At 40.5% G+C, this 24,837-nt stretch overlaps 1 protein-coding gene across 9 annotated transcripts in view; it reads right to left on the bottom strand.

Annotated features, from left to right (window-relative positions):
- Positions 1-7,931: 7,931 nt before the first annotated feature.
- LOC131671445 (SET and MYND domain-containing protein 4-like) overlaps positions 7,932-24,837 on the bottom strand; it is a 352,834-nt gene continuing 335,928 nt past the window's right edge. For 4 of the 9 annotated variants that reach the window (XM_058947864.1, XM_058947882.1, XM_058947891.1 and 1 more), the window contains one exon: positions 7,936-8,344. In XM_058947864.1, coding sequence (XP_058803847.1) covers positions 8,200-8,344 — 145 coding nt within the window. In that variant the 3' untranslated portion in view covers positions 7,936-8,199. Of the gene's footprint in view, positions 8,345-24,837 lie in introns of all 9 variants that reach the window. The other 5 variants (XM_058947901.1, XM_058947855.1, XM_058947937.1 and 2 more) reach the window with 4 other exon arrangements.

Raw genomic sequence — 24,837 nt, 5'->3', positions numbered from 1 at the left:
TCGAAACATGCCAAATAGTCCCTTTCCGGTATAGCCATCAGCGCCTTCTTCGATTCAGCTCTTATCTCCTCAATCGACTCGAAACGCGTTCCCCGGAGTGGTCTCTTGAGTTTTGGGAATAGCCAGAAGTCACACGGAGCCAAATCAGGCGAATACGGTGGTTGCGGAACGATATGCGTCGAATTTTTGGCGAAATGGTCACGAAGAACGAGTACAGTGTGAGATGGTGCATTATCGTGATGCAAAAACCAAGAGTTGTTGGCCCATAATTCTGGTCTTTTTAGACGAATTGCTTCACGCAAACGACGCATAACGCTCAAATAATATTCCTTATTAACAGTTTGGCCGGGTGGAAGGAATTCATAGTGCACCACACCACGAAAATCGAAGAAAACTGTCATCATGACCTTGATTTTTGAACGACTTTGACGTGCTCTTTTCGGTCTGGCCTCGCCTTTAGCACGATATTCGCTTGATTGGTCGGTTGTTTCAGGGTCGTAAGCATAAATCCAAGTCTCATCTCCCGTAATCATGCATTTGAGCTTGTCCTGATAGTCAGAAAGCATTGTTTCACACACATCAACGCGGCGACTTTTTTGCAAGAAATTGAGCGTTTTCGGTACCAAACGAGATTTGACTTTTCGTAAGCCCAAATGGTCTTTCAAAATTGTTTTCACAGATCCTTCTGATATTCCGATCATATCAGTAAGGTCTCTAACAGTCAACCGACGCTTTTCAAGCACTAATTCCTTCACTTTATTGACGTGTTGGTCATCTGTTGACGTCGATGGTCGTCCGGAGCGCTCCAAGTCATCAACACGTTCTCGACCCTCTTTGAAGTCTTTGTACCACTTATAAACATTTTTCTGCGACATGGTAGAATCACCAAAGGCCTTCCGCAACATCCTCAACGTTTCCGCAGCCGAAATTTCATTCCGCAAACAAAATTTGATGGCACTTCTTTGCTCAATTAAATCAGACATTGTAAAAATCGAAACATGCACTCTTGGTCGTTTGATAAACAGAAGCGTAAATATATTACTGATGATGACATTGACATGAAATTTGTCCCAGATGTCATTCGCAGTCCTACCAACTCAAGAAAAAAAGAACTAGCCCGAAATGTTAAGCCCGCGAAGTTTAAATTGAATATTCACCTTACTTTTTGCCCACAGTAGTAATATAACCAAAAATTCGACTTCGTTTTAAAAAAATTTATTATTAATATACAAAGCGATAGCTTCGTTAATTAGCTTTATTTATCTAAAATATCTCTTTAATAAAGAAAATAAACCGTCTGTCACACAACTGAGTGATTGAAAAGCGTGCCTAGCTACGAGAGCGTGACCACACCGACCATCGGTAAGGACTCGTGGTAGCTAATCGGTACGGGATCGCCCCAACATCAGAGTAAAGAGGTGAATCAGTACGGTAAGCTAAGGCTTGCCCGCCGATCAGATGGCTACGTGAGTGGTCGTACATGAGGGGGGAGTCAAAGGGTCAACTCCCTGAGGTTCAACAAAATGGCAATGAAGGTGAAATCACCCAGCTGCCTTGGCTCAGAGTATGGTTTTCCCACATAGTCGGGAGATTATAATTCTCTAGGCCTTTTGCTTGGAAGACGCTGACCGGGTATATCAGACGTAGGCGACTGTCCTGAATGCGGGCGTGCGTGGCCGCCTGGCGGTCGTTCTCGGAACCGGTAGGTACTAACGGTGACGTTACAACTGGTTTCCAATTATAGTTCAGCATCTTTGAGTTTTTGGACTACTAATTTGAATATTGTGTTGTATTCTTCTACTGTGTTTAAAACTATGATGATATCGTCTATGTATTCGGAAAGGGCTACAGCGAGTTCGCTGGCCTCTTCTCGCGTGTACACAGCGACTGAACACGTACGATGACAGAGTACACGTCGTTGCAGGGCCAGAAGAGGGGAGCGAGTGTGAGTGAGAGCGAGGGAGAGAGAGCGTTAGCGACGAAGGTTTTGGGCTAGGAAAGAGTGAGGAAAGGAGCGGCGTGTGACGATAAGATGTCAAGGAAAAAAGAAGGACGAATAAGGCGCGAGCCGGATTAGAGAGAAGGCCGTGTAGCAAAACGTGAATCAACGGAGAAATTGTGCCTGACAAGCTGACCGGCCCGGAAGAAAGAAAGTCAATCTTGGCGCCTAAAAGTCACTAGAACGCGATGTACGAGTGATGTGCCGAGGCACTTCTTCAGATTCCGCGTCTGAGAAGTACGAACCTCGCGGCAGCTACCTCCAAGTCGGTGCCAGTCATCACTAGGGCACCGCTGCCAGCGGGACTGCGTTTCCAAAGACGCTGACTCTCCATCAGCGAGTCGTCGTCATCCGGTAGGTCGCTCTCTTGAGCGTTTTCCTTTCTCTCGTGCCAGCTCTCGCTCATATATAACGATCGCGGATTCATTATTGGAGAAACGTGCAGACTGAGTAAATTCGCTCGCGTGATCTATTAAAAGTTGCTGCGATTTGGGGTGAGTAAGCACGCTTGCCCATATCTCGCTGTACAGTAGCTGTAAGTTGTTTATGTTCTGAGGCGTAATAAAGGGATCGCCTTTTATATTCAAATTGTTCAGAGATTTTGTGCCATCCTCCATCTTCTCCTAATCAGAGCGATCGGTTGACCAGTGAGTCAGCGCCGGCTTTCTTTACCAGGATAGAACCCTAAATAATTTTAGCAGAGCTCGGCCCAGGAAGCCGACAACTTTCGCAGTATACATAGCAAAATCCTTTTTTTAATAGATTTCCGAGAACTGTAGTCAGAACTCTTTGAAAAATTCTAAGCGAATTAATTAATTCAATTGGTAAAACTTTAAACTCAAAACGTCCTAGACTATATGATTGCAGGAATGAATGTCTATTTTACAGACATGGACAAATCCTATTATTTGGAAGGGATCAAAAAACTAGAGCAACGTTGGATAAAGTGAATAAGCCTAAAAGTAGGTACCAAGACTTATTATCAAACGATCTAATAAAAATGATACCACTAATTTAGAAAATACCGTAACTCATTATCTTATCAAAGATAAAACAATACAAACAAAAAAAATTAAAACAGTAAATAACGATACTGTCATAATTAATTGCATGAATGAAGAGAGTATTAACACTATAGAAAAAACATTACACAAAAAAATACACACGTTTGCTAAAATTGAAAAAGAGCAAATTAGGAAACCAACAGTTAAAGTTACTGGCATCAGAAAATCTTTCACACAAAATATGCGAGACATTAAGTCAAATATAAACCAAAGAAATTTCCACAATTATGATGACAAAGGTAAAGTAATACACACATACACTAATGAGAAATTGCAAACTATGACAGTTATAATGGAGGTATCAGCCAATTTGTACAAATACATTAGAGAGAATAAAAGCAGACTTTTTGTTGGTTGCCAAAACTGCAAAGTCTATGACATTATAAATACAAGCCCTTGTTATAACTGTGCTAGGTTTGGACATAGTGGGAGCAAATGTAAAAATGAAGCCACGTGTTACAAATGCAGCGGTAATCACACTGGTAGTCAATGCAACAATAAAACACAAACATGTCCTAATTGCACATACCACAATACTAAATACAAAACTAAATTTGATACTAAACACAGTGCAATTGACAGCCAATCTTGTGAAATTTTAAAAGCAAAAATAAACAAATACATTGAAATGACGGACTACCCGATAATGCCAACACACCAACGCTACTTCGGAAAAATAGAACACCCGGCTGCAGAAAAACCAACAATTAACGCGCGTCCTGCTCTATCAAGCGGCGCATCATTAGCGTCATTAGCCTCCAAATCCTCGCTCAACTTACATGGTAACAATAATACGAAATACAAATAAAAATGCATCCCATTGATGAAAATATTAGCAACGAAATTATTATTAATAACACTGATGAATTAAATGAGCACATAATAACAGAAAAGAAAATTATTATCTGTGTTAATATCAGAAGTTTGAATGCCAATTACACCAAACTTCTAACATTTATAAACAACCTACAAAAAAAACCAAGTGTTATAATATGTACTGAAACATGGAATTTACAACATTTCCTAGTCTTCAATATTGAAGGATACAGTATGTACTATAACAACAGTAGTATTAATAAGGCTGATGGCGTGGTGACCTATATCAGAGACGACATAATTGAATCAACAGAAATAATTCAAATACAAAATTTAAAAATTTTACAAACTACAATACAGTTAGAAAATGAAAAAACTACACTGTTAGCAGCTATATACAGATCACATGACCTACACAAACCACAATTCATACAATCGATCAAAACATACATAACTCAACACATAAAGAAAAAAAATTCAATATTAATAGGCGATTTCAACTGCGACATTTTAAGCCAAGATCCTTGGGATCAAGAATTCTTGCAAATGTTAATGGAAAAAGGACACCATCCAGGATTTAATACGATTACCAGACCTTCGCTGGACAACAACAACAGTGGAACATGCATTGATAATTTTTTTATAAAAATGGAAAATAACGCATACAAAACTTTCAACGTCAACACCCCGTTCAATGACCATTATCCACTAATAATGGCGTTGCAGAACCAAACAAAAAGCATAAATCACTCACATAATAAAAAACAAATTAATTACCGAAAACTTCAACATATAGCTCAAACTATAAATTGGAATGAAAATAGTGAAACTAATGATACAAATCAATCTATCAATAACTTAATCATGAAAATACAATATTGCCTTAAACAGGCAGAAAAGAAAAATGTCACAAACAAAACTATTAATAGCTTGAAGCCAAGAAAAAAATGGATCACCAAAGGCATAATAAACTCATGTAAAACTAAAGAAAACCTATATATTGAATTGAAATATAATCCTCACGATACAACAAAAAAAAATAACTATAAAAATTTTATCAAAATTTTAGATAAGATAATTACAATAGCAAAAGAAAATTACGATAAAAAAATCATAGAAATGGTGCAACATGATCCTAAGAAATTATGGTCAGTTGTCAACAACAAATTAGGGAGAAATACTCAAAATAACAAAACTATTGATTACATCACGGACAAAAATAATAGAATCACCAATCCAGAAGAAATTGCAAACAAAATGAACACATTTTTTTGTGAAATCGGAACGGAACTTAGCAATAATATAATACAACCGCAAAATGCAACGCTCAACCTCCCAAAAATAAACCCGAAAACAATATTTTTAAATTTTACAAATGAACAAGAAGTAAAGAAAATAATTGGCAGACTAAAAAACAAAAAAGGAGGAGTTGATGGAATTAATTCATTATTATTAAAATCATTAATCCACTACGTATCTGAACCACTTGCACTTGCTATAAATAAGTGCATTATTAATGAAACTTGGCCTGATGCTTTAAAAGAAGCGGATATTATACCAATCCACAAATCAAAAGAAAAACATTTAGCAAATAACTACAGACCTATTTCTCTAATCTCCAACATAGCTAAAATCTTTGAAAAAATAATACATAGAAGAATTCAATCTTTCATTGACAACTGTAATTTGCTTTCCACAAATCAATTTGGCTTTCGAAAAAACAGAAGCACAAAACATGCACTAAATTATATTTCAAGCAACATTTATGAACAATTAGATGCAAGTAAACCTATAGCAATAACTTTTTTGGATCTTGCCAAAGCCTTCGACACAGCTGACCACAAGATACTGTTACAAAAATTATACAACTATGGTATTAGGGGTAGTGCCTATAACCTTATCAAAAGCTATCTAACAAATAGAAAACAATGTGTGAAGGTAATTAATGCAAGTAGCGATAAACAAATAGTAAAAATGGGTGTTCCACAAGGAACTATACTGGGTCCGCTACTTTTCCTACTATACTATACATAAATGATCTACTAACGATACTACCAGAAAAATCCATACTATCTTTTGCAGACGATACAGCAATCATAGCAAAAGGTAAGAATTGGAAAGAAGCTGAAACTAATATGAACAGTTATCTAAAAATAGTGGGAATTTGGCTTGCTCTTAATAAACTATCTTTGAATATAGACAAAACAACGTACATGGAATTTGGAAATTATCATGACAGTACGCCAAAAAACCTGAAAATTGAAATCTTAGGACATCCAATACACCGAGTTGAAAACACAAAATATCTTGGAGTTACTTTTGACAGTAATATGAAATGGGATTTACATCTACAAATCCTATACCAAAAAACAAAATATCTAACATTTGTCCTATATAAGCTATCAAAAATAATGAATACCAGTACATTAAAAATGATCTACTACGCACTCTTTCACAGCATAATGACCTATGGAATTATAGCTTGGGGAGGAGCGTACACAGGTCGAATTAAAGTAATACAAAACTTGCAAAACAGACTACTAAAAATAATCTATAAAAACCAATTTGTGACACATGAATACCCACTTAACTTAGATTAATGCTTTTCATTGGAATCTCTATTATTCCACTACGATACTTTTAAGGACAAATATATTGGAAAAGAAAGAAAAACAAGATTCGCCTCAATCCAACACCCAAAAAGAACACTAACTATCAGCATAAAAAACAGTTATGTAAGAGCAATTATGTTATACAATAAACTACCAAATGACTTGAAAACAATTAACAACACGACAACTAGGAAAAACAAACTTAAAAAATGGATCAAAGGAAACACAATATGGCAAATAGATTAAACTGCAAAAATATAAAACAATTAATTGATCTCTATGGTACTCTGTATCCGACATCGGAAGTCCATGAGGATGCAGTAGACCACAACAAATTAATACTAGATATTAGAACATTTATTTGTGCAAATAACAATTGCAATTTATCTCCAGCAAGATTAACAAACTTAGAACGTGTCATCTACAAAAGAACCATGAATGCAACAACAGGATATTTCACTACAGACAGACAGATGCTAAATAGAACATGGGATTAAAATAACAAATCACGAATATCTTTATCCAAATTATTAATTAGTTTTAAGTATTAGTATTAGTTTATTAAACATGCCAGACCAGCGCACAGGAAGAAATTCCTCTGCTGGATTACATGTATTGTAATGTAATTGTATATTATTAATCATTATTAATGTATATTTACTCTGGACTTAAATAAATAAATAAATAAATAAATAAAAGGAGACTATGTTGGAAAATAAAAAAGATATATTAAAAAATCAAGTAGCATTTATTACTTTTACGTTTACTTTTTAAGCGACTCTCGTATGTCTTCTTTGAATATCTAAAATTTCGTTATGAATAGCAAGACTCGAAAGTTATGAACTATATTTTCATTCGTCTAATTTTCAAAGTAAATTAAACTGCTAATGAGAAAGATGTTATTGTCTTATTTTTTTTATTTGGTTCCGGAGGGTCAGAGCGCAGGAGGCAGAGGGCTGAGCCCCTTAGTACACACTCATACAGACACTTACCCACACGTATATATATATATATATTTCTAAAATATGATATACCATACTTACCAAACATACATAAAAAATGTAATTATATAAAATAGTCATATTTTTTAGCACAAAATTCAGCGCACGATTGATAGTTATTTGAATTCCCTAGCAATTTTCTAAGGTTGCGACTGTTATAACCTGTATTAATAAATATTGTATTGAATAAAGTGAAAATCGAAAAATACAGAAACTTATTAGTTCGTTGAAGAAAATGAATGAGAATCACTTTTTCAATTGAGAAGCCTAAAAATAATAATTAATCTGTAAATTAATCAGCGGTTATTCTTTATTGTTTGCTTTCGTGTGAGTGTATTCGTTATATTTTTCTTCTAATTTTGATTCGGAGAAACTGCTTATGTATATTTATTCAAGAATGTAGTACATAATTTATTAAGTAAAATTCACTGAAGGTTGATTCTATCGTAGATTAAAGATTTTTTTTAACTTTAGTAACATTTGAGTATCAGAGAGAAGCAAACAATTGTAACTTACAATATTCGATATTTATTCCTTGATTAACTTTTATGTAACATTTTTTAGTTTAGATCATTGTTTATTCAATGAGCGGACGTTTTCTAGTTTATGTGCATGTAAAAAATACATAATAAAATATACAAACTTATTTCAAACTAGTCTATTCTACTAAAGTATTTTATACGGTACATACTTTTTTGAATAATAAATTACAAATTTAAATTTTCTAGTAAAGGCACTAAATCTTGAAGTTTATTTGTTATTTGACAATCAGCATCATTCCATGGGCCATAATTCAAGTTGAAAATCTCTTCAGCTCTATTTAGAAGTCGTCGGGTTTTTTTCGCAGTATTTCTGAAATATAAAAATATATGAAAATGTTAAAGTACATAATGAGTTTTACAAGTTTAAAATTGGATACTATTAATTGCTAATTATGCTCTTCTTCGTCTAAAAAGAGCCGGAGATTTTTATTTTAAAACGGCTGAAATATCGTTTCGTAATGAATAGAATACACGGATTAATGGAACGTTGGAACAAGTATATTTTTTACCCGTAGTAATAATTTTCATTATTAGCATCATAAACATGAATGAATGTTAACTAGCGAGAGAACATCTCGCTCGCTACTAATTGATGGAAAGATTATCTTTTATTAAATCAAAATACGCAATCGGTCGGAGGGCGTGAATCTTCTGAGCGCGAGGTAGCTCCCTTTTGAACTTGAACCTGTTCCTCTAAAGAAGGCTCTTGAGGTATCATTTTCGTGAGCAAAAGGATGCTAATATTTATAATTAGCTTTCCCAAAGTTATATTTGCTTCTAACGGAGAATCATGGCTTGATCGAAATTCTACTGTTAGGTTCTCATAGACGTTCACACGCCATGCCAAACTGAGAGTGCCATAACGAGTGCTGTCGCTACTCGTTATGTCTCTCTCTCCCTTCTCAACCTTATATTATATTATATTAGTTATATTATTATTATAACATATATTTTGTTGTTCCCGATAGCTGACGCAAGGAAAGAGAGTCGGTCAGAGAGAGTTACAACAGTACATATTCTATTACATATCAAAATATCAAGTTTTTAGAGCAACATATTTGTTATGTTTAAGTTTTACTATATTTTAATTAAAAATTTCATGTTTTAATATGTAATATAATGTGTAATTTTTTTAGATTTTACATCTTTTCGATGGTAGTAAAAGAAAAAAAAAATTTAAGTAGAGACTGTCGTATTTATGAACATTGAGGACAGTTGATTTTGAACCTTTAGTATGCACATCGCCATTTCAGAGTTCAACTAAAGCTAATATTTGATTGAAGTGTAAGCTATAACGGGGATTTAGCCTAGTTTACCCTATAAATATAAAAAAGAAAGAAAGTATAAATGAGGAATGTCCGAGCGAAGTCTGGAGCCTCCTGGACTGTCCGTCTTCTCAGGTCCGGTGCTCGTCACGCCGGTGATAGGACAGCCGGATCCGCGCAGATTAGTAATGTTGGCCAAAGAACGCGAAAGTCGAAGATTCAAGAGCAGGGGTAGGCGCGAAAAAGCGGAACGTTTGAAGAAGGCGGCGGGATACGATTAAATAAAAGAAACTTACGATGAACAGTATTTTTAATCAACAACAGTTAACACGAGCGGTCGGAAGGAGGGAGAGAGCACGCTGAGAGAATGGATAGAGAGAGAGTAAGCCAACAAGCCGGTACTTACAATGACGGTGCTCGTCCTCTAGACGCGCAAACGAATCACACGGTTTGCGTTAATGAGGTCCTGCTCTACCAGCTACGACCCACGTGCGTAAATCTTCTACAGGGCCAGGCGACGTCGCAATTCTTCTCTGGATAAAGGAACAAGCTCCAAGATCGAAGAAATAGGGAACCGCCCGGTCATAACTAAGATCCGAGCAAGGAAAGTCGTCGAGACAAAGAACTCTGTACTCTCACTCGCGAGTCCACAGAACAACTCTCTAGCGTGTCGCCTGCTCGACTCTCGATTTCGTTCTCTCATGAGTCAATCAGTGCGCGCGGTCACTCGCTAAGTTGGGACTATGTCTCTCTCTCTCTCTCTCTCTCTCTCTCTCTCTCTCTCTCTCTCTCCGGTGCTTGAGAGGCTCGTTCATTTACAACTCTCGTCTTACCTGGACCGCCACAAGCTGCATGATCCACGGCAGGCGGGTTTCGTGCGGTTTCACAGCACCCAGACTGCTCTCCTGGGTATCCTGGATGACGTCCGCAGGGCTATTGAGGAGCGTAAAATTACAATCCTCGTCCTGCTGGATTTTCCAGGGCTTTCGACGTCATCCCCCATGGTCATCTGATGGTCAAGCTCAGGGACCTATGCCTGTCTGACACTGTCCTGGGATGGTTTTTTAGCTATCTGACTGACAGGTTTCAGGCTGTTATGGGGGAGGATGGCAGGGTGTCGGATTGGCTCAGGGTTGCTACTGGAGTACCGCAGGGTAGTTTTTTGGGACCATTGCTATTTGCAATCTTTATCTCGGACCTGCCCTCTGTTCTCTCCTTCATGAACTATATGCTATATGCCGACGACACGCAGGTCTATCTTTACTGTCATCCTAGCAGCCTTGCGGAGGCTTTGGAGAGGGTGCAGCTTGATGTGCAGGCTATAGCGGATTGGGCACTAGGAAACGGTATCTCCCTGAACCTCACCAAGACCAAGGTCATGATACTGGGCAGCGAACAGTACGTTAGGGCTATTAACTTGAATGACATCGTGAAGATCACCATCAACGAGGTTCCACTCGACTATGTTACCAGTGCTCGTAATCTGGGCGTGACACTTACTCCCACGTTAAACTGGTCCGAACATGTGAGAAGCGTGACGAGGAGGGCATACAGCTGTCTGGCTTCACTTCGTTTCCACAGGAAATCTCTCTCGACTACCCTCAGAAAAGTTCTTGTCGAGCAACTCGTTTTCCCACATTTCGATTACCTCTCAGTGGTTTGTATTCAGCTTGATGGAGAGCGCTCGTCTAAGCTTCAAGTTGCACAAAACGCCTGCGTACGCTTCGTAATAGGATGGATCCCTTTTATACCTTCTCTATCCTTAAACAGCCACATCACGCACCATAGACTAACCCTGGGCTGGCTATCCCTCACCCCAAATAGGTATAGAGCCCTTGCCGTTTTGGCCTACTCTGTTGTGTCCAGAAAATCGCCGCACTACCTGGCTAAAAACCTGTCTGTCCTGCTCGATGGTGTCATTATCCGGCGCTCGGGTCGCCACCCGCCGTCGGCGTTTGAATAGAAGGCCCCTCGAACTGAGGCATGGAACCATTCCTTTGCTATCCTTGCTCAGAGAATACTCAACTCACTGAGCGTGACCCTGTTCTCCACCGATCGGATCCCTAACTTCAGGGATTGGACCCGTGATCTATTCTTGAACTACGAGGCTAGAGCATGGATTGAGAGGGCCACTCGCGAGAAATTAATGCCGGTACCGGCACTATCCGATTATACTCGCATACCAAACAGGGTCAATCCAGCCGCGTTCTCCCAAAATTATCCATCGTCCCACACTTACCCCTCTATCGACCTATGGTTCATGAAATAGCTAATTGAATGGTTATTTTCTAGCCGAATGCACGTCGATCCACTTTTATACCTCTTTTCAGACCTTCCTTCTGTAAAACAGGTGCCATTCGCGTTTTTACTACTCTTGCTATTTTTATTATTTTTTACTACTTTTAGTATTTTGTTGTTACTATTTTTATTGTTTTCTTTTACCTTTATTGTCTTTATTATCTTAGTATTATTTTTCATCTTTTATTTTTGTTAACTTTGTCGTTTTATCTGATAACTCATTTATATTGTTCTTTATATATTTTATTTTACTATATTTTCATATTTTATTCTATTTTTATTTTTACATATATACTCTTAGTGTTTACTGTTAATGCCATTGGAAACTCGCTGCTCACCGTATATACTACTCACACAGTTTCACGTAATTCATCTTCTTCAAATAGTTTAATACGTCACTTTTCATCCTTGCATCTCCTCTTTTGTCATGTTTAAATTTTGTTATTATTTTGTTATGTACATTTTCCAAACTGCCAGACGGGGTTCCACCTCATTGGCGCAATAAACGAACTAATCTAATCTAATCTAATCTCCGCGCCTCGCGGTCGCGCACGGAGGTATCCCTGCATACTCGCATCTCTCTCTTACCTCACTTACCTTATATCCGAGCAGAAGGATAATTACATTTACAGATATAAATAACAATTGAATATAAACATAATAAATTCATAAATACATAGGATAAGTTCGGAAGAATATGTTACATTTACATATCGTTACTAGGGACAGAGAGATATAACGAGATTGCAATTTCACTCGTTATAAAGCTTACATTCTAATAGCTTATAAAAAGTGGATAGGTTGCTTTTTCTCAATCATTAGAATAAGCAATACATAAATTTTAATCTCTTAATTGAAAGTTATTAAATTCCATTAAGAATATATTTGTTATTAATGTTGCAAAAATATTTTTAACATTCATAAGTTTCGCAAAGGGCGTTTTACCGTACTCCTAAAAAGTATTATACAAGAGCTTAGTTCATATCTTAGCAAAGAAGACCGGCTTTGTCAATCTTGTAAAAAAAAGTGTACTGTAAGATGTACTAAAAAATGTACGGAAAGAAAGAAACTTGGTGAGATATCAACAAATATTGGTAGTTATGTGAACAATAATAACAAAGCAGAAATTGATTAATGCGTCAACTATATCTGTCATAATGAAAATTGACAAGAAGTAGAATCTATGAAAATAGATTCAGAGACAATTGACGTTGATAGTGAGGATTCAGAATTGTGCATCAGTTTTTCTATATATAATTCAATCAAACTTTGTCAATCGCCAAATAGAGAGATAACGATTTAAAGGTAACGATCTTAAAAATTTTGTAGTGAAAGCCACAAATGATTTCAGTTTGAAATTGCAGTTACCGTCTTTAATCTTAGCGGATCTAAATAAAACGTCGTGTAGCAGAAGAAATAATCAATGCTGTATCTATTTATTTAAAAACTTCATAATAAAAGACTATAAAAGTAAACAATGTGACGAGACAGCTTATGGCATATTAATTAAAGAAATTGAAACAAAATTTGAAAATATGAACGATCAAGTGGAAAAAACTCCAATATTAACGATTTTACCTACTCTAAGTATAAATACAATTCAATTGGTCAAACAATAAGTACCAGTGGCTAAGTTACGTCGAATTCGTCGCCAACCCCCGAGAATGATTCGGCACCAGTACGCAACAGCAACAAAGGCTGTTGCAGGAAGCTCAGAATCGATTATAGGGTAAAGAAGAATTCGTGAGAGACTACGTGTCCAACCTGGTAGCTCTTGTGGATAGATTAGAAACACGAATGCCTTTGGAAAGGTTATTTGACCTGCTGCATGCAAACCTCCTTCCCAAAATCCAGATAAAGCTCATCGTAGCAAGTTAATGTCAATACGCGAATTTAATAAGAGGGTGACCGAAGTACAAAATACTTTGTCTGACGGTCGGCGTCCACACGTATTCACGGACCCAAACTCGGAGATCTTTCTTCAGCAGGCATACCAGCCGAGCAAAAGAACGGCTGGTAGTAAATCCCAAACCGCTGCAGTAGCCAGCGAAGGGAAGGGGTGTGCAAAGCGGGAGGGACATCTACAGCGCGGACAGGGAGTGGAGAACCTTGACAGGAGACCTATCGAACAAGGAACGGTATCGGCTGTGCAAACCTCCACTTCTGGTAAGAAGATAGAGGAACGTCTGGAGGGCATATAAAGGCTCCTGTGCCAAATGGCCAAGAAAAGGCAGGATAGCCCTCCAGAACAATGCAAAAGCCGATGGCGTGGGAGAAGGAGGAATTCGCGTCCTTCCAGGTCTCCTGGCGAGCGGCGAGAAGGACAGAGGCGGAAGATTAACTTCACGAAGCCTCTTCAGTGTTCCGTTTGTGGCAAACTGGGATTCAGCCGTAAGTTCTGCCTTAATTGCAACAAGGGAAGCGGCAAGAACAGCGAAGAGAAGAGGTCATCTTCGCGACTCCAGTGAATTCGACCTCTCGCCGCGGTTCGTCGACTAGAAAGAGCCAGGGATCCAAACAGGTCCTAGTAGAACATCAAAAGAGCCCGGGACCTAGCAGTATATAGAAGCAGAAGGCGATCGAGCCCGATGCCAGTGCTCGGCAGAGTAGGGGGGTGGTCATCCTGGAAGGACCAGATGGCCATATACAAGTTGTGGAGGAGGGAGAAGACTCGATTGGTATGACGAGCGAGCAACCTGAAGACCTGAAAGGTTCAGGTCCTTCCACATAAAAAGCTCCCCTGCCGAAGGAGTCCACGAGTAGGAGCAAACCCGTCGTCGTAGCAGCAGCGGAAGAGAAAAAGCCGCTGAGAAGCACGATGAATGGAAGAGAAAATGCGACTCGTGGATACAACCCATAGGATGATACCAGATGGTGGTTACGGGTAGACATAGGTGACTTTAAGACTAGAGCACTCTATGATACCAGTGCCTCACATATGGTAATGCGATAGTTCGGGCTGAGATTGGCGTTGGTGATAGGACCCGGACTTATTGTGATTAGGGCGAGCGATGCAAGGCTCACCGACGGGCGCCCATGCCCCATCATTGGTCACGTGATGTTTCTCTTTAAGGTAGAGGAAATCACAAGAAAGATAAGAGTAGCTATAACGCCATTGCTCACGGATGACAGCTACGTAGGCGCGAACTTTATAAGAGAGTTCCACACAGTTTTGGATCCCGATAAGGATGAATTATGGCTGAAGCACGCCCAGGTAAAAGTATCTACGGAAGTGACGGGAATTGATGGTACGGCACATCTCACACCGGTAGGACTGTGGGAGGCCACTGAAACACAGCTTGAGGAGATGTTTTAGGCTGTGACGTGGGGGTTGGTCACAAAATAGATGTTGGAATTGCCCGAAACATCAAACAGAAGTACTTTCCAGTTTCTTATAGGGTGCGAGAGGAAATGCATGCGCCGGTCAAGGATATGCTGGAAAAAGATGTAATCGAACCAGCAACCAGCGGGTGGTCAAGTCCAGTGATGATGGTAAAGAAGGCTGATGGAAAGTATAGGTTCCGCGTGAATTACCAAAAGGTAAACGCAATAACCAAATCAGATGTCTATCCTTTGCCATAAATGAGCGACATTCTAAGAAGGATGAAGGGTGCCAAGTTCATATCCACGCTGGACTTAAGTAACGCGTACCAACACGTACAAACTCGAGCGTCTCAAGTCCACCGTGGACCCTTAAGTCCTGCGTACCCCAGACGTCGGATAGTGCGAGCCAGTGCCCTGGACACAAGGAGACCTGTGGGGCTCAGCATTAGGTCTGCAACCATCCCCGTATCCCAGAGCAGCAGACTCTTCTCCTCGACTTCAGACATGTACGTCTGGGGCTCAGCGAGGTGAAGAGTGCCTGGCGGTTCGCCGAAGATCTTCAGTCTCAGGTGCATGAGCAGGTGAAGAGTCTGTCGGTGAACAGTCCCCCACAGTGCTCCCGGCGACGGCTCAAGAGAAGAGAGCCTTGGGAGCTACTGATGCTGGGCCGATGCTCACGGTCCACGTGGACGGGCGCGTGGCTTCCGACACCACGATCGTGGTTAGGTCGCAGGATGGACATGCAACCGCCACGGTGGGTGGCGTGACAATCACCGCCTCCCTGGGAGTCAGCGCCTAGCAGTCTCCTCGGTCTGCCGAGCAGACCCAACAGGATCGGGAGCCTGTTCAGTCCCGATCGCACTGCGGGTCTGCTATATCTGTGGGGAGTCTGAGGTGACCAAGTCCCAGCGGCTTCCGAAGAAGACGAAGTACAGAGCGCCAGATGTAGCCAAAAAATTATGTAGGCCCGGAAGGGCCAAAAATAAAGTGGCCCTAAAGAAAAAAAGAGGAAGGGGCTCTTTAGTCCCTTCCCCTTCCCTTCCTTTCTTTTTCAGGTTCATCCTGTCCGGGTAGTTAGGACTTGGAGGGGGCTACAACGGTAGTCAATTCGATCAATAGATACGTTCGCGATTCGATAGCACTCACAATGCTAAAACGAACGCCTAAGAGAGAGTGGGGGCGCGCGAGGGTTCAAAGTTTCAGTTAAGCCTCAGCTGTTGCTTGTAAGAGTACGGCCAAAAGTTTTACACTGTGTTTTGCCGTTTGCCATAAAAAGTTTTCCTGGGATTTTTTGGATACGTGGGTCAGTGATTGCAGACCATAGAAGTAGCAGCAGCGAATAGCAGCATTAATCGCAGCAGTCAACTAAGCGAGGCAGCGCAGCTGGTACCAGAGGAGCACTAACATTCGATTTGCTTCAACAATTACGGCTGATCACCGTATAATTGTAGATAAATCTACCGCGGGGTAGATTTACGAGAATATTTTGTCTACCGCGACCGTTTGTGTGTTCGCGCCGAGCGTTAGTTTTCGCGGTCGAATTTTGAATTCTGTCTCTCTCTCTCTCTGTCTGTCTCTCCCCGTATTATTATTATACATTGTAAATCCTATTCGCGTGCGTAAGTCTTTCGGCCAATCAAAGACTGTAGTTTTCTTGACATAAACGATTTTGATTTTATTCGCCGCATTACGTTATTTCAATTCCTTTTAGTTTAACGGATCTCTCACCGGTTAAATTTTAAGCCGATTTCATCTAGGGAATTAGTTTGAATAAACATTAGGTCACTCACACCTAAGATAGATCGAGTGTCACAAGTCAGGTGACTTAAGGTGAGTTGAACTCTATTGGAAAGAAGACACTGAAACGAAAGTATCAAACGTAAAGGCAAATAAACGTATACTCATACGTGTTTAACGGAGCGGCGGTTAACTCTGCATCGTGGGAGTTTGTTCTTCAATAAACCCATTTTGTACCATTTCATCCACCCCGTTACAAAGTCTCTACGTCTTTTACATATTTCACGTCTACTACTCGCGTACAAAAATAATTGATGATGTGGACAATAAATAACATTATTTTTATACGTCTACTACTCATGTACAAAATAATTGATGATTCGTCGTTGTGGAAATAAATAAAGAAACTTAATCTAGTGAAAATAGGGGTTGCCCGATGAAATACTCGAAATCTTGTTTCACAAATGAAATATGTACTTTTATATAAAATTTTCAAATAAAATTATCTAATATCAATAGCTTCGACATGACCTATATATGGGTTATGCTTGGCTAGTTCGACTGACTTATAATCCTTAGGTTACAAATTTTTTTTTAATTTGGCACAATTTTTGTACACATGAAAGTAAGATTTTTCCCAAATTTTGATGTTGATACATTAATTGTATCAAAAGTTATTAACAATTAAAAAAAATGATAAAAATTTTCAAACGGCTATATTTTAAAAACTAATAAAGATATCGAAGTCGGATTTTTTCCAAAATACTTATAATACCTTAAAATTTCGAAATAATTACAACAATAAACAATAAAAATTTTTTTCGAAAGTTATTAACTTTTTGTTTAAACAATTGCTAATATCTCGAAAAGTATATTTTTTGTTTGAAAAATTCTTGCTCCTGCGTGTTCCTGAGGATTTTTCCTTACGAAATCAATCATAAAATTCAAGGGCCCGATATATTGGAAGGTGTAGCCCTAATTAGAAGAAAACGCCTTAGCGTAAGACCACGAAAACGTCACGCTACCGTTGCGACGTTCACCGAGGCATCTTGTATTGATTAGGGCTACGCCTTCCGATATGTCGGGCCTTTGAATTTTATGATTGATTTCGTAACCAAAAAACCTCAAGAACACGTAGGAGCAAGAATTTTTCAAACAAAAAATATACTTTTCGAGATATTAGCAATTGTTTAAACAAAAAGTTAATAACTTTCGAACAAAATTTTGTATTGTTTATTGTTGTAAATATTTCGAAATTTTAAGGTATTATAAGTATTTTGGAAAAATCCGACTTCGATATCTTTATTAGTTTTTAAAATATAGCCGTTTGAAAATTTTTATCATTTTTTTTAATTGTTAATAACTTTTGATACAATTAATGTATCGACATCAAAATTTGGGAAAAATCTCACTTTCATGTGTACAAGAATTGTGCCAAATTAAAAAAAAATTTGTAACCTAAGGATTATAAGTCAGTCGAAATAGCCAAAAATAACCCACATGCTGAATTCAGCTGCTGAGAATATGTTGTTTCACAATTTTCATAACTGAAATGCAAAACTTATTTCTACAATAAGACAACGTTTACTTATGCAATCATTTTTTATAATAAATTAAGGTTTTCTAAAAAATAAGGATATATTTAAAATCACAAAATATATATATTTTTATTTTAAAGAATATTTAATAACTTGTAGAAGTTATTTAATAATATATTTATATTGTGACGGTAAACGTCCGGTTTGCGCTACCGTCTTGATCGCGTGGCTTCCAGCGAGGGGAGCATCTACCGGCCCGGGTAATTCAAAAACGGGAACTCGGTCCGAAATGGGAAGGAACGCACGCGAAGAGAAAAGGACCAATGGGAAAGCGCCTTTGACACCGGTAACAATGTGCAGGAGTCCAGGAGCACTAACACGAGAGTTGTGTAGCTACCCGAAAGTCGCGAATAGCGTGCCCGAACCTTGGAGTGCCTTTAGTACTGGTGACGACGTGCGTGCGTGTAAACGCCACAAGGAGCGTGAACGTTAGACGGCCGATAGTTCTATATTGTTGCTGCGAATTCGCGTGGTTATCCGAGACGCCATCGGAGGCCAACCACGAGGTTGCCGAATCCGTCCGACGGAAACAGCGCGACGACAGAGAGAGCCTCGTGTCTAAGTGGAAAAGTAACAACCTGAGACACGCGCTGAACTACGATATTGAATTGTTCCCAACCCAACCCAACCCCTTGACAGCGCGACTAATCGCATAAGATAAGCTGGCCAGCTTCGCATTATTGTTTCGATAAGCCACCGCGCGTAACATCTTAGCTCTCCCCTCACATCTGCGAATACAGGAAAATCGGTAGCAGCAAGCATGCAAGCGAATAACTCGACCGAATGATTGCAAATAAAATGACGATACGCAAGATTGTCGCATACTTCGTATAAGCGTAAATGCGCGGGCCAAATGCTTTTTAGATTACATGATGAATAAAATAGTCTGTGCATGATTGAAACATTAATTTACTGTTGTCCTTTGCTATTAGTAAGTTGATTGACTGATAGCTGTCCTCTCCTACTTCTCGGTCAGTTAACAAAACTTGATTATTTCGATCTCGTCGCGCGCATTCTGGTACGACTGCGTATCGGGCGAGACAAAGAAATTAAAATGAAATTCACACTCTGTTACAATATATAATAATAATTCACTAATGTCTGTATTTTATATTTTCATCAATTTCGCTCGCTTGTTCCAATTTTAATTTTGGTTCTTTTTATTAAATATATTATTAATTATTATATTATTATATATTAATAATTATAATATTAAAATAATATTGTTAATTATTAAAATAAAATAAATAGTAATCTAACTCGCGAAGGCCCGCCGCGACGATAGTTTGTAAACAGTCAGTGTAAGCGCGTGCGAGTGCGACCGAACGACTCTTTGTAAGTTGCCTCGCAATCACCAATAGGTTTTGGAGGTTGTCGAAGAATAACAACATTATACCCATTGGCCCGAGGAAAAGACTAACACCGGCAATATTCAAACGAAATAAACACAACTCTCAAATGTTTTCTTTCGTTTTGATTTCAATGTAGTTATATCTCTCAAGAGTTGCTAACTGTGATTATTGGTGATTGCGCGGAGATAAGCTCGCTGTATTAAGTTAGAAACTAACCAACACAGACGCGCTAACAAACAGTTGGTGCGCCTGATAGGCAGGATTATTGTATTGCGCAATAGCGAGCAAAAAAGTTTTTCGGATAGCGCAATAGTAAATAACTTGTATTGAGCCTTTCGTTGGCTAGTAGAAACTAAATTTTTGTTTACGAAACATCGAATGTAACACTTGCACTCGCATTGTCTTTCAAGGAAGTGTACAATGTATTAATAAAATTAATCGCAGCGATTATCAAACAAAGCACGATATAATAAATAAATAAAAATGGAAAGCACTCAGAAGGAAATTGAAAACTGGGTATTGTCGCTCCAAGACGAGGAAATCAACGAATATCTCGAGCAATTCGAGCTAAGAAAAAACGGAAGTAAGTTTTCTCGAGCAAGACGATTGCAAAATTGATGGCTAGACGACTACTCAGCAGCAATTTCGACGAAGTTGGCAACCAAAACAGCATCCCAGCAAGAAGGGCAGTCCTACTCTCAGAGCTGATATCGTTTATCTGCGCTGAACATACAGCATCTGAAGAGGAAGGAGAGCACCCGTTAACTCAGTTAATGCAAAACGCAGAAGTTATATCGCAGGTACAAGAAACAACGATAAATGTTGCAGATGTATTAAACAATGGCGGAAACGGTAATAGTAATAAAAATATTACAATAACGGCTAATGATGGCAGCCAGTTTCAACTTCCGCTTACGTTCGTTGTAATGAACGATTCGCTGTAACGTACGCTTCGCTCGGGACCTCATTTTCCGGTCCCGAGAGAATGAAAGGAAGCTCGAGCTGCTAGACTCGCTAAGAGTCAACGTATCATGTCTAACAAAGGTGTTAGATAAGATATATAGTAATTGCAGCAATGTTAAGAGCCAGCTTGATGACTTATCCGCAGAATAAGTATATTAGAAAATGCCGAAAATAGGAATGCACAGCAAGATGATGCTAGCCATTCAAGTGAAATAAGGCAACAAGAAAACACGCGTAGGAGCGTAGCGTTTCAGGATATCTTCACTTAACATTATGACACGCGAATACCTCAAAGTACTCTAGCTGGACCCGGACAGAGGCCCACGGGGGCCACCGGCAGGACCCCCCCGCCGGACGCTCCCATTTGGAGAGGGTGGACAGCATCAACTTAATGGAGTTAATGCTGAAATGGAAAACCACACGCCGATAGCAACAGCGACTGATGAGGGAAGTGCAAAGTCGATATCAGGGCCCAGATGAACCGGTTAACGTATACATTAGCAACATGATGGGCCTAATGAGACGACTGAATCCACCGATGGCGTATGAACGCCAATTGGATCTGTTACACGCCAACCTCCTCATCGATATTCAGAGCCAAGTGCGTAGAGCAGAAGTAAATTCCATACGCGTTCTAAATACGTTAGTTATGATGGCACAGAACACCTTAAACCAAAGAAAGGTGGAACGAGTGATACCTGACCCCCAGTCGACTCTGTATCCGGAGTTAGCATACCACCCTCAGACTGATGGAAGCAAGGACCGCAAGAGCAAGGTATCAGCAATATCCAACGATACACCAGAGATTAGTGATGGGTTAGATCGGATGGAGAAGGTGTTGGAAAAGGTAACGCACCAGATCGTCTATACACCGATACCATCGTGGGTGACGCCGGTTCCGAATATTGAAGCGGTTGATAGCGACAAGAAATCTCCGCAAGTTGATTTACTGAATCAAGTATTATTGTCCCTCAAAGAAGTATCAGAAGGGATGAAAGATAACTTTGTTAGGAGAAACTTGACCCCGGAGGACCGCGCTAAGAAGCAAGAAGTTCATCGAAAGCGGGAAAGAGATTTCACCAAACGACTCAAATGTGTAGAATGTGGATTGCTGGGGTACAGTAAAAGGTACTGTTCCCAATGTGATAAGGGAAACGAGGAAAGAAGTGGTTAGGAGGTGTTGACCCCACTCCTTCGTCCCTCGAAACGAAGCCCGTGAATGAAACCTCTCGGTGTTCGCCAACACAATTAGTACTGGTAGTAACGAATGCGTTGACTGATGAGAGCGAGGATTGCTATGGTTATGCTAGTGATGAGAACATCGGTAAAGTGAACATGGAGAAGAGGAGTGTTGACGATAGTAAAGCCCAGGACCATAGACCGGCCAAGGTGGTGGAGAATGAACTGTCCATGCCCTCGAAGGCGCTGGTAACGGCAGATAATCCGTCAAGCTATACTCCCGAAGGACCTCCGATAGTCCGAACCGAGGTGGTTCGAACGAATGTCAACGTCACTTGATCGTGCGCTAGCACAGTAGCTATTGCTATAGTATGCTAAGAGCAAGACTGTGGAGTCGCTGAAACAGTTTCGGTATATTCCCCGGAACAGGAAACGCACTGGTGGCTACCGATGAAAATAGAAGACTTCCAAATAAGGGCTCTCTATGATCCGAGAGCTTCCACCACGGCAATGGGAAGCAATGGTCTGCAGATAGCGTCGGCGCTAGGTTTCAGGTTGGATACCACCCACGCGGTTACGGCAGGACTACTAGATGGACAAATATTGATAATCGTCGTTCATACGACGTTCCCGTTCACCGCAGGTGATATGACGATGCCGACGAGGGTAGCTATACTCCTAACCCTTGTCGATGAATGTATTTTAGGAGTAAATTTTGTTACATTGTTTAGGGCGGTTCTTGATCCTGAGGATGATACGTTATTGCTCAAGAATTCGCAAACAAAAATGAAACTAGAGGTAGCTAGTTTAGAAGCTGGTCTGAGATTAGCTACTATCGGACTAGCCGAGGTAACAGCCTCACAACAGGTGATATTGCAGGAGACTATCAACGAGGCCTTATCGCAGGCCCCCGCGGGACTGGGATGCGCGGCAGGAATTGAACACGAGATTCGAGTCGGTGATACGAAACCGATCAAGCAGCTTTACTATCCAATGTCACACAAAGTCGAGCAAGAAATGCATAGATTGGTATGGGAAATGTTAGCCCAAGGGGTGATTGAGCCGGCAAATAGCGGCTGGTCAAGCCCAGTGGTAATGATAAGCAAGAAGGATAGCTCGTACCGATTTTGGATAGACTTTCCGAAGGTCAACATGGTCACCGAGCCAAACGCGTACCCCTTACCATTCATTGAGACGTTTGCGAAACGCACGCTATATCTCTACGCTCGATCTTAGGAGCGCGTATCACCAAATACCACTCAAACCCGAATCTCGACCCATCACTGCCTTTACCGTGCCCGGATTGGGGCACTTTGAGTTCGTACGTATGCCATTCGGTCTCTCGTCTCTCGTATGCCGGCGCCACCTTTCAACGGTTGATAGATAGCGTGATCGATACTGAGCTTGGCGATTTCGCCTTCGCCTATTTGGACGATATCATCGTAGTGTCGTCCAAATTCGAAGATCACCTACGGCATCTTAGAACCATGCTGGATAGGTTAAGCCAAACCGGACTCTCGATTAATCGAGAGAAGAACGTCTCCTGCAAGCCAGAGGCTAAGTATTTAGATTTGCTGATTAGCCGAAAAGGAATCATACCCGACCCTGAAAAGGTGCGCTCTATCGTGGAGTACCCCCAACCGGGAAACGCACGACAGCTGCGTACTTTCCTAGGGGTTGCTTCCTGGTATCGCCGCTTCTTGAGTAATTTCGCCACACATGCTCAACCGTTAACGAAATTAACGGGGAAAAAGTACGAATATGTGTGGGGATCGGATCAAGAGCAAGCCTTCGCCAAAATTAAGGCACTCATGATATCCGTACCGTACATCGGATTACCAGAACCCGATGGACTGTACGTGTTGGAGACAGACGCTAGCGCTACGGGAATCGGCGCCGTCCTGATTTAGAGAGTACGGGACGAAGACGGAATCATCGAGTACGCTAGTGGAGTCCCTAACCCGGCGGAGCAGAACTACTCTACCACGGAGCGCGAATGTTTGGCGGTCGTATGGACTATAGAATATCTGGTCGTATAGAAGTTCCACCCATATATAGAAGCATACTGATTCAAAATCGTGACGGACCACAACAGTCTGAATAGGCTGTATAATTTGAAAAACCCTGTAGGACGTCTAGCTCGATGGGCCTTGCACTCCAAGGTCATACTTTCGAGATAGAATATCTAGAGAGGGCCGGCAATGTATTGCCCGATGCGTTATCACGCGCGTTCGAGCCCGCAAAGGCTGAGGTCAGTGCGATAGACCAGCCTATAGAAAGGGACGACGCCTGGTACTCGGAACAGTTCTGACGCGTCGAAGCCAACCCGGAGGAATACCCAGATTGAAAGGTAATGGGCAGACTGATGTACCACCAAAAGCCCAACAGTGATTACCAGATGAGTAGTTTGTCGTGCCACCAGAAGACCGAAAGGCTGTCCTGTTCAAGAACCACGACCTTGAGACCGCCGGACATTTAGGGCGAGAGAAAATCTTTGCCCGCGTCGCCCAGTCCTACTATTAGCCAGGCATGTACGCGGATGTCGAAAGGTATGTCAGGAAATGTCAGATCTGTCAGCAGTGTAATGTTGAACAGCGACTGCCGCGCGGACTCATGAAGGATCGGATGTTGTCCACGCCTTGGCAAGTTGTGGCAGGCGATATTGCCGGACCGTTCCCGAGGAGCCCTCGAGGGCACGAATACGTATTAGTGTTCGTCGACTTATTCACACGATGGGTCGAATGTATACCTATACGTAGTGCCAATGGTAAGACGATCTTGAAGAAACTCCGGGAACGAGTGATCCTACGCTTCGGCACACCTAGGATCTTTCTGTCCGATAATGGCATTGAATTCCGTAACCAGCTCGTAGATGGATACCTAAGGGAACAAGGGATAAGCCGGACCTTTACGCCGACCTATACCCCACAGGCTAACCTTACTTAAAGAGTTAATAGAACTCTGAAGACGATGATTACCTCGTACCTGCGCGGGAATTATAAAGAGTGGGAACGAGTCTTGCCTGAGCACGCGTTCGCACTGAACACTGCTATTCACAGCTCCACTGGAACCAGCCCTGCTATGCTC

This window comes from Phymastichus coffea, unplaced genomic scaffold (genome assembly GCF_024137745.1).
Source record: "Phymastichus coffea isolate CEN01 unplaced genomic scaffold, Cenicafe_Pcof_1.1 PCOF00009, whole genome shotgun sequence".
NCBI lineage: Eukaryota > Metazoa > Arthropoda > Insecta > Hymenoptera > Eulophidae > Phymastichus > Phymastichus coffea.
Note: the sequence above shows the minus strand (reverse complement) of the source record. Positions and strands in the feature narration are given on the sequence as shown.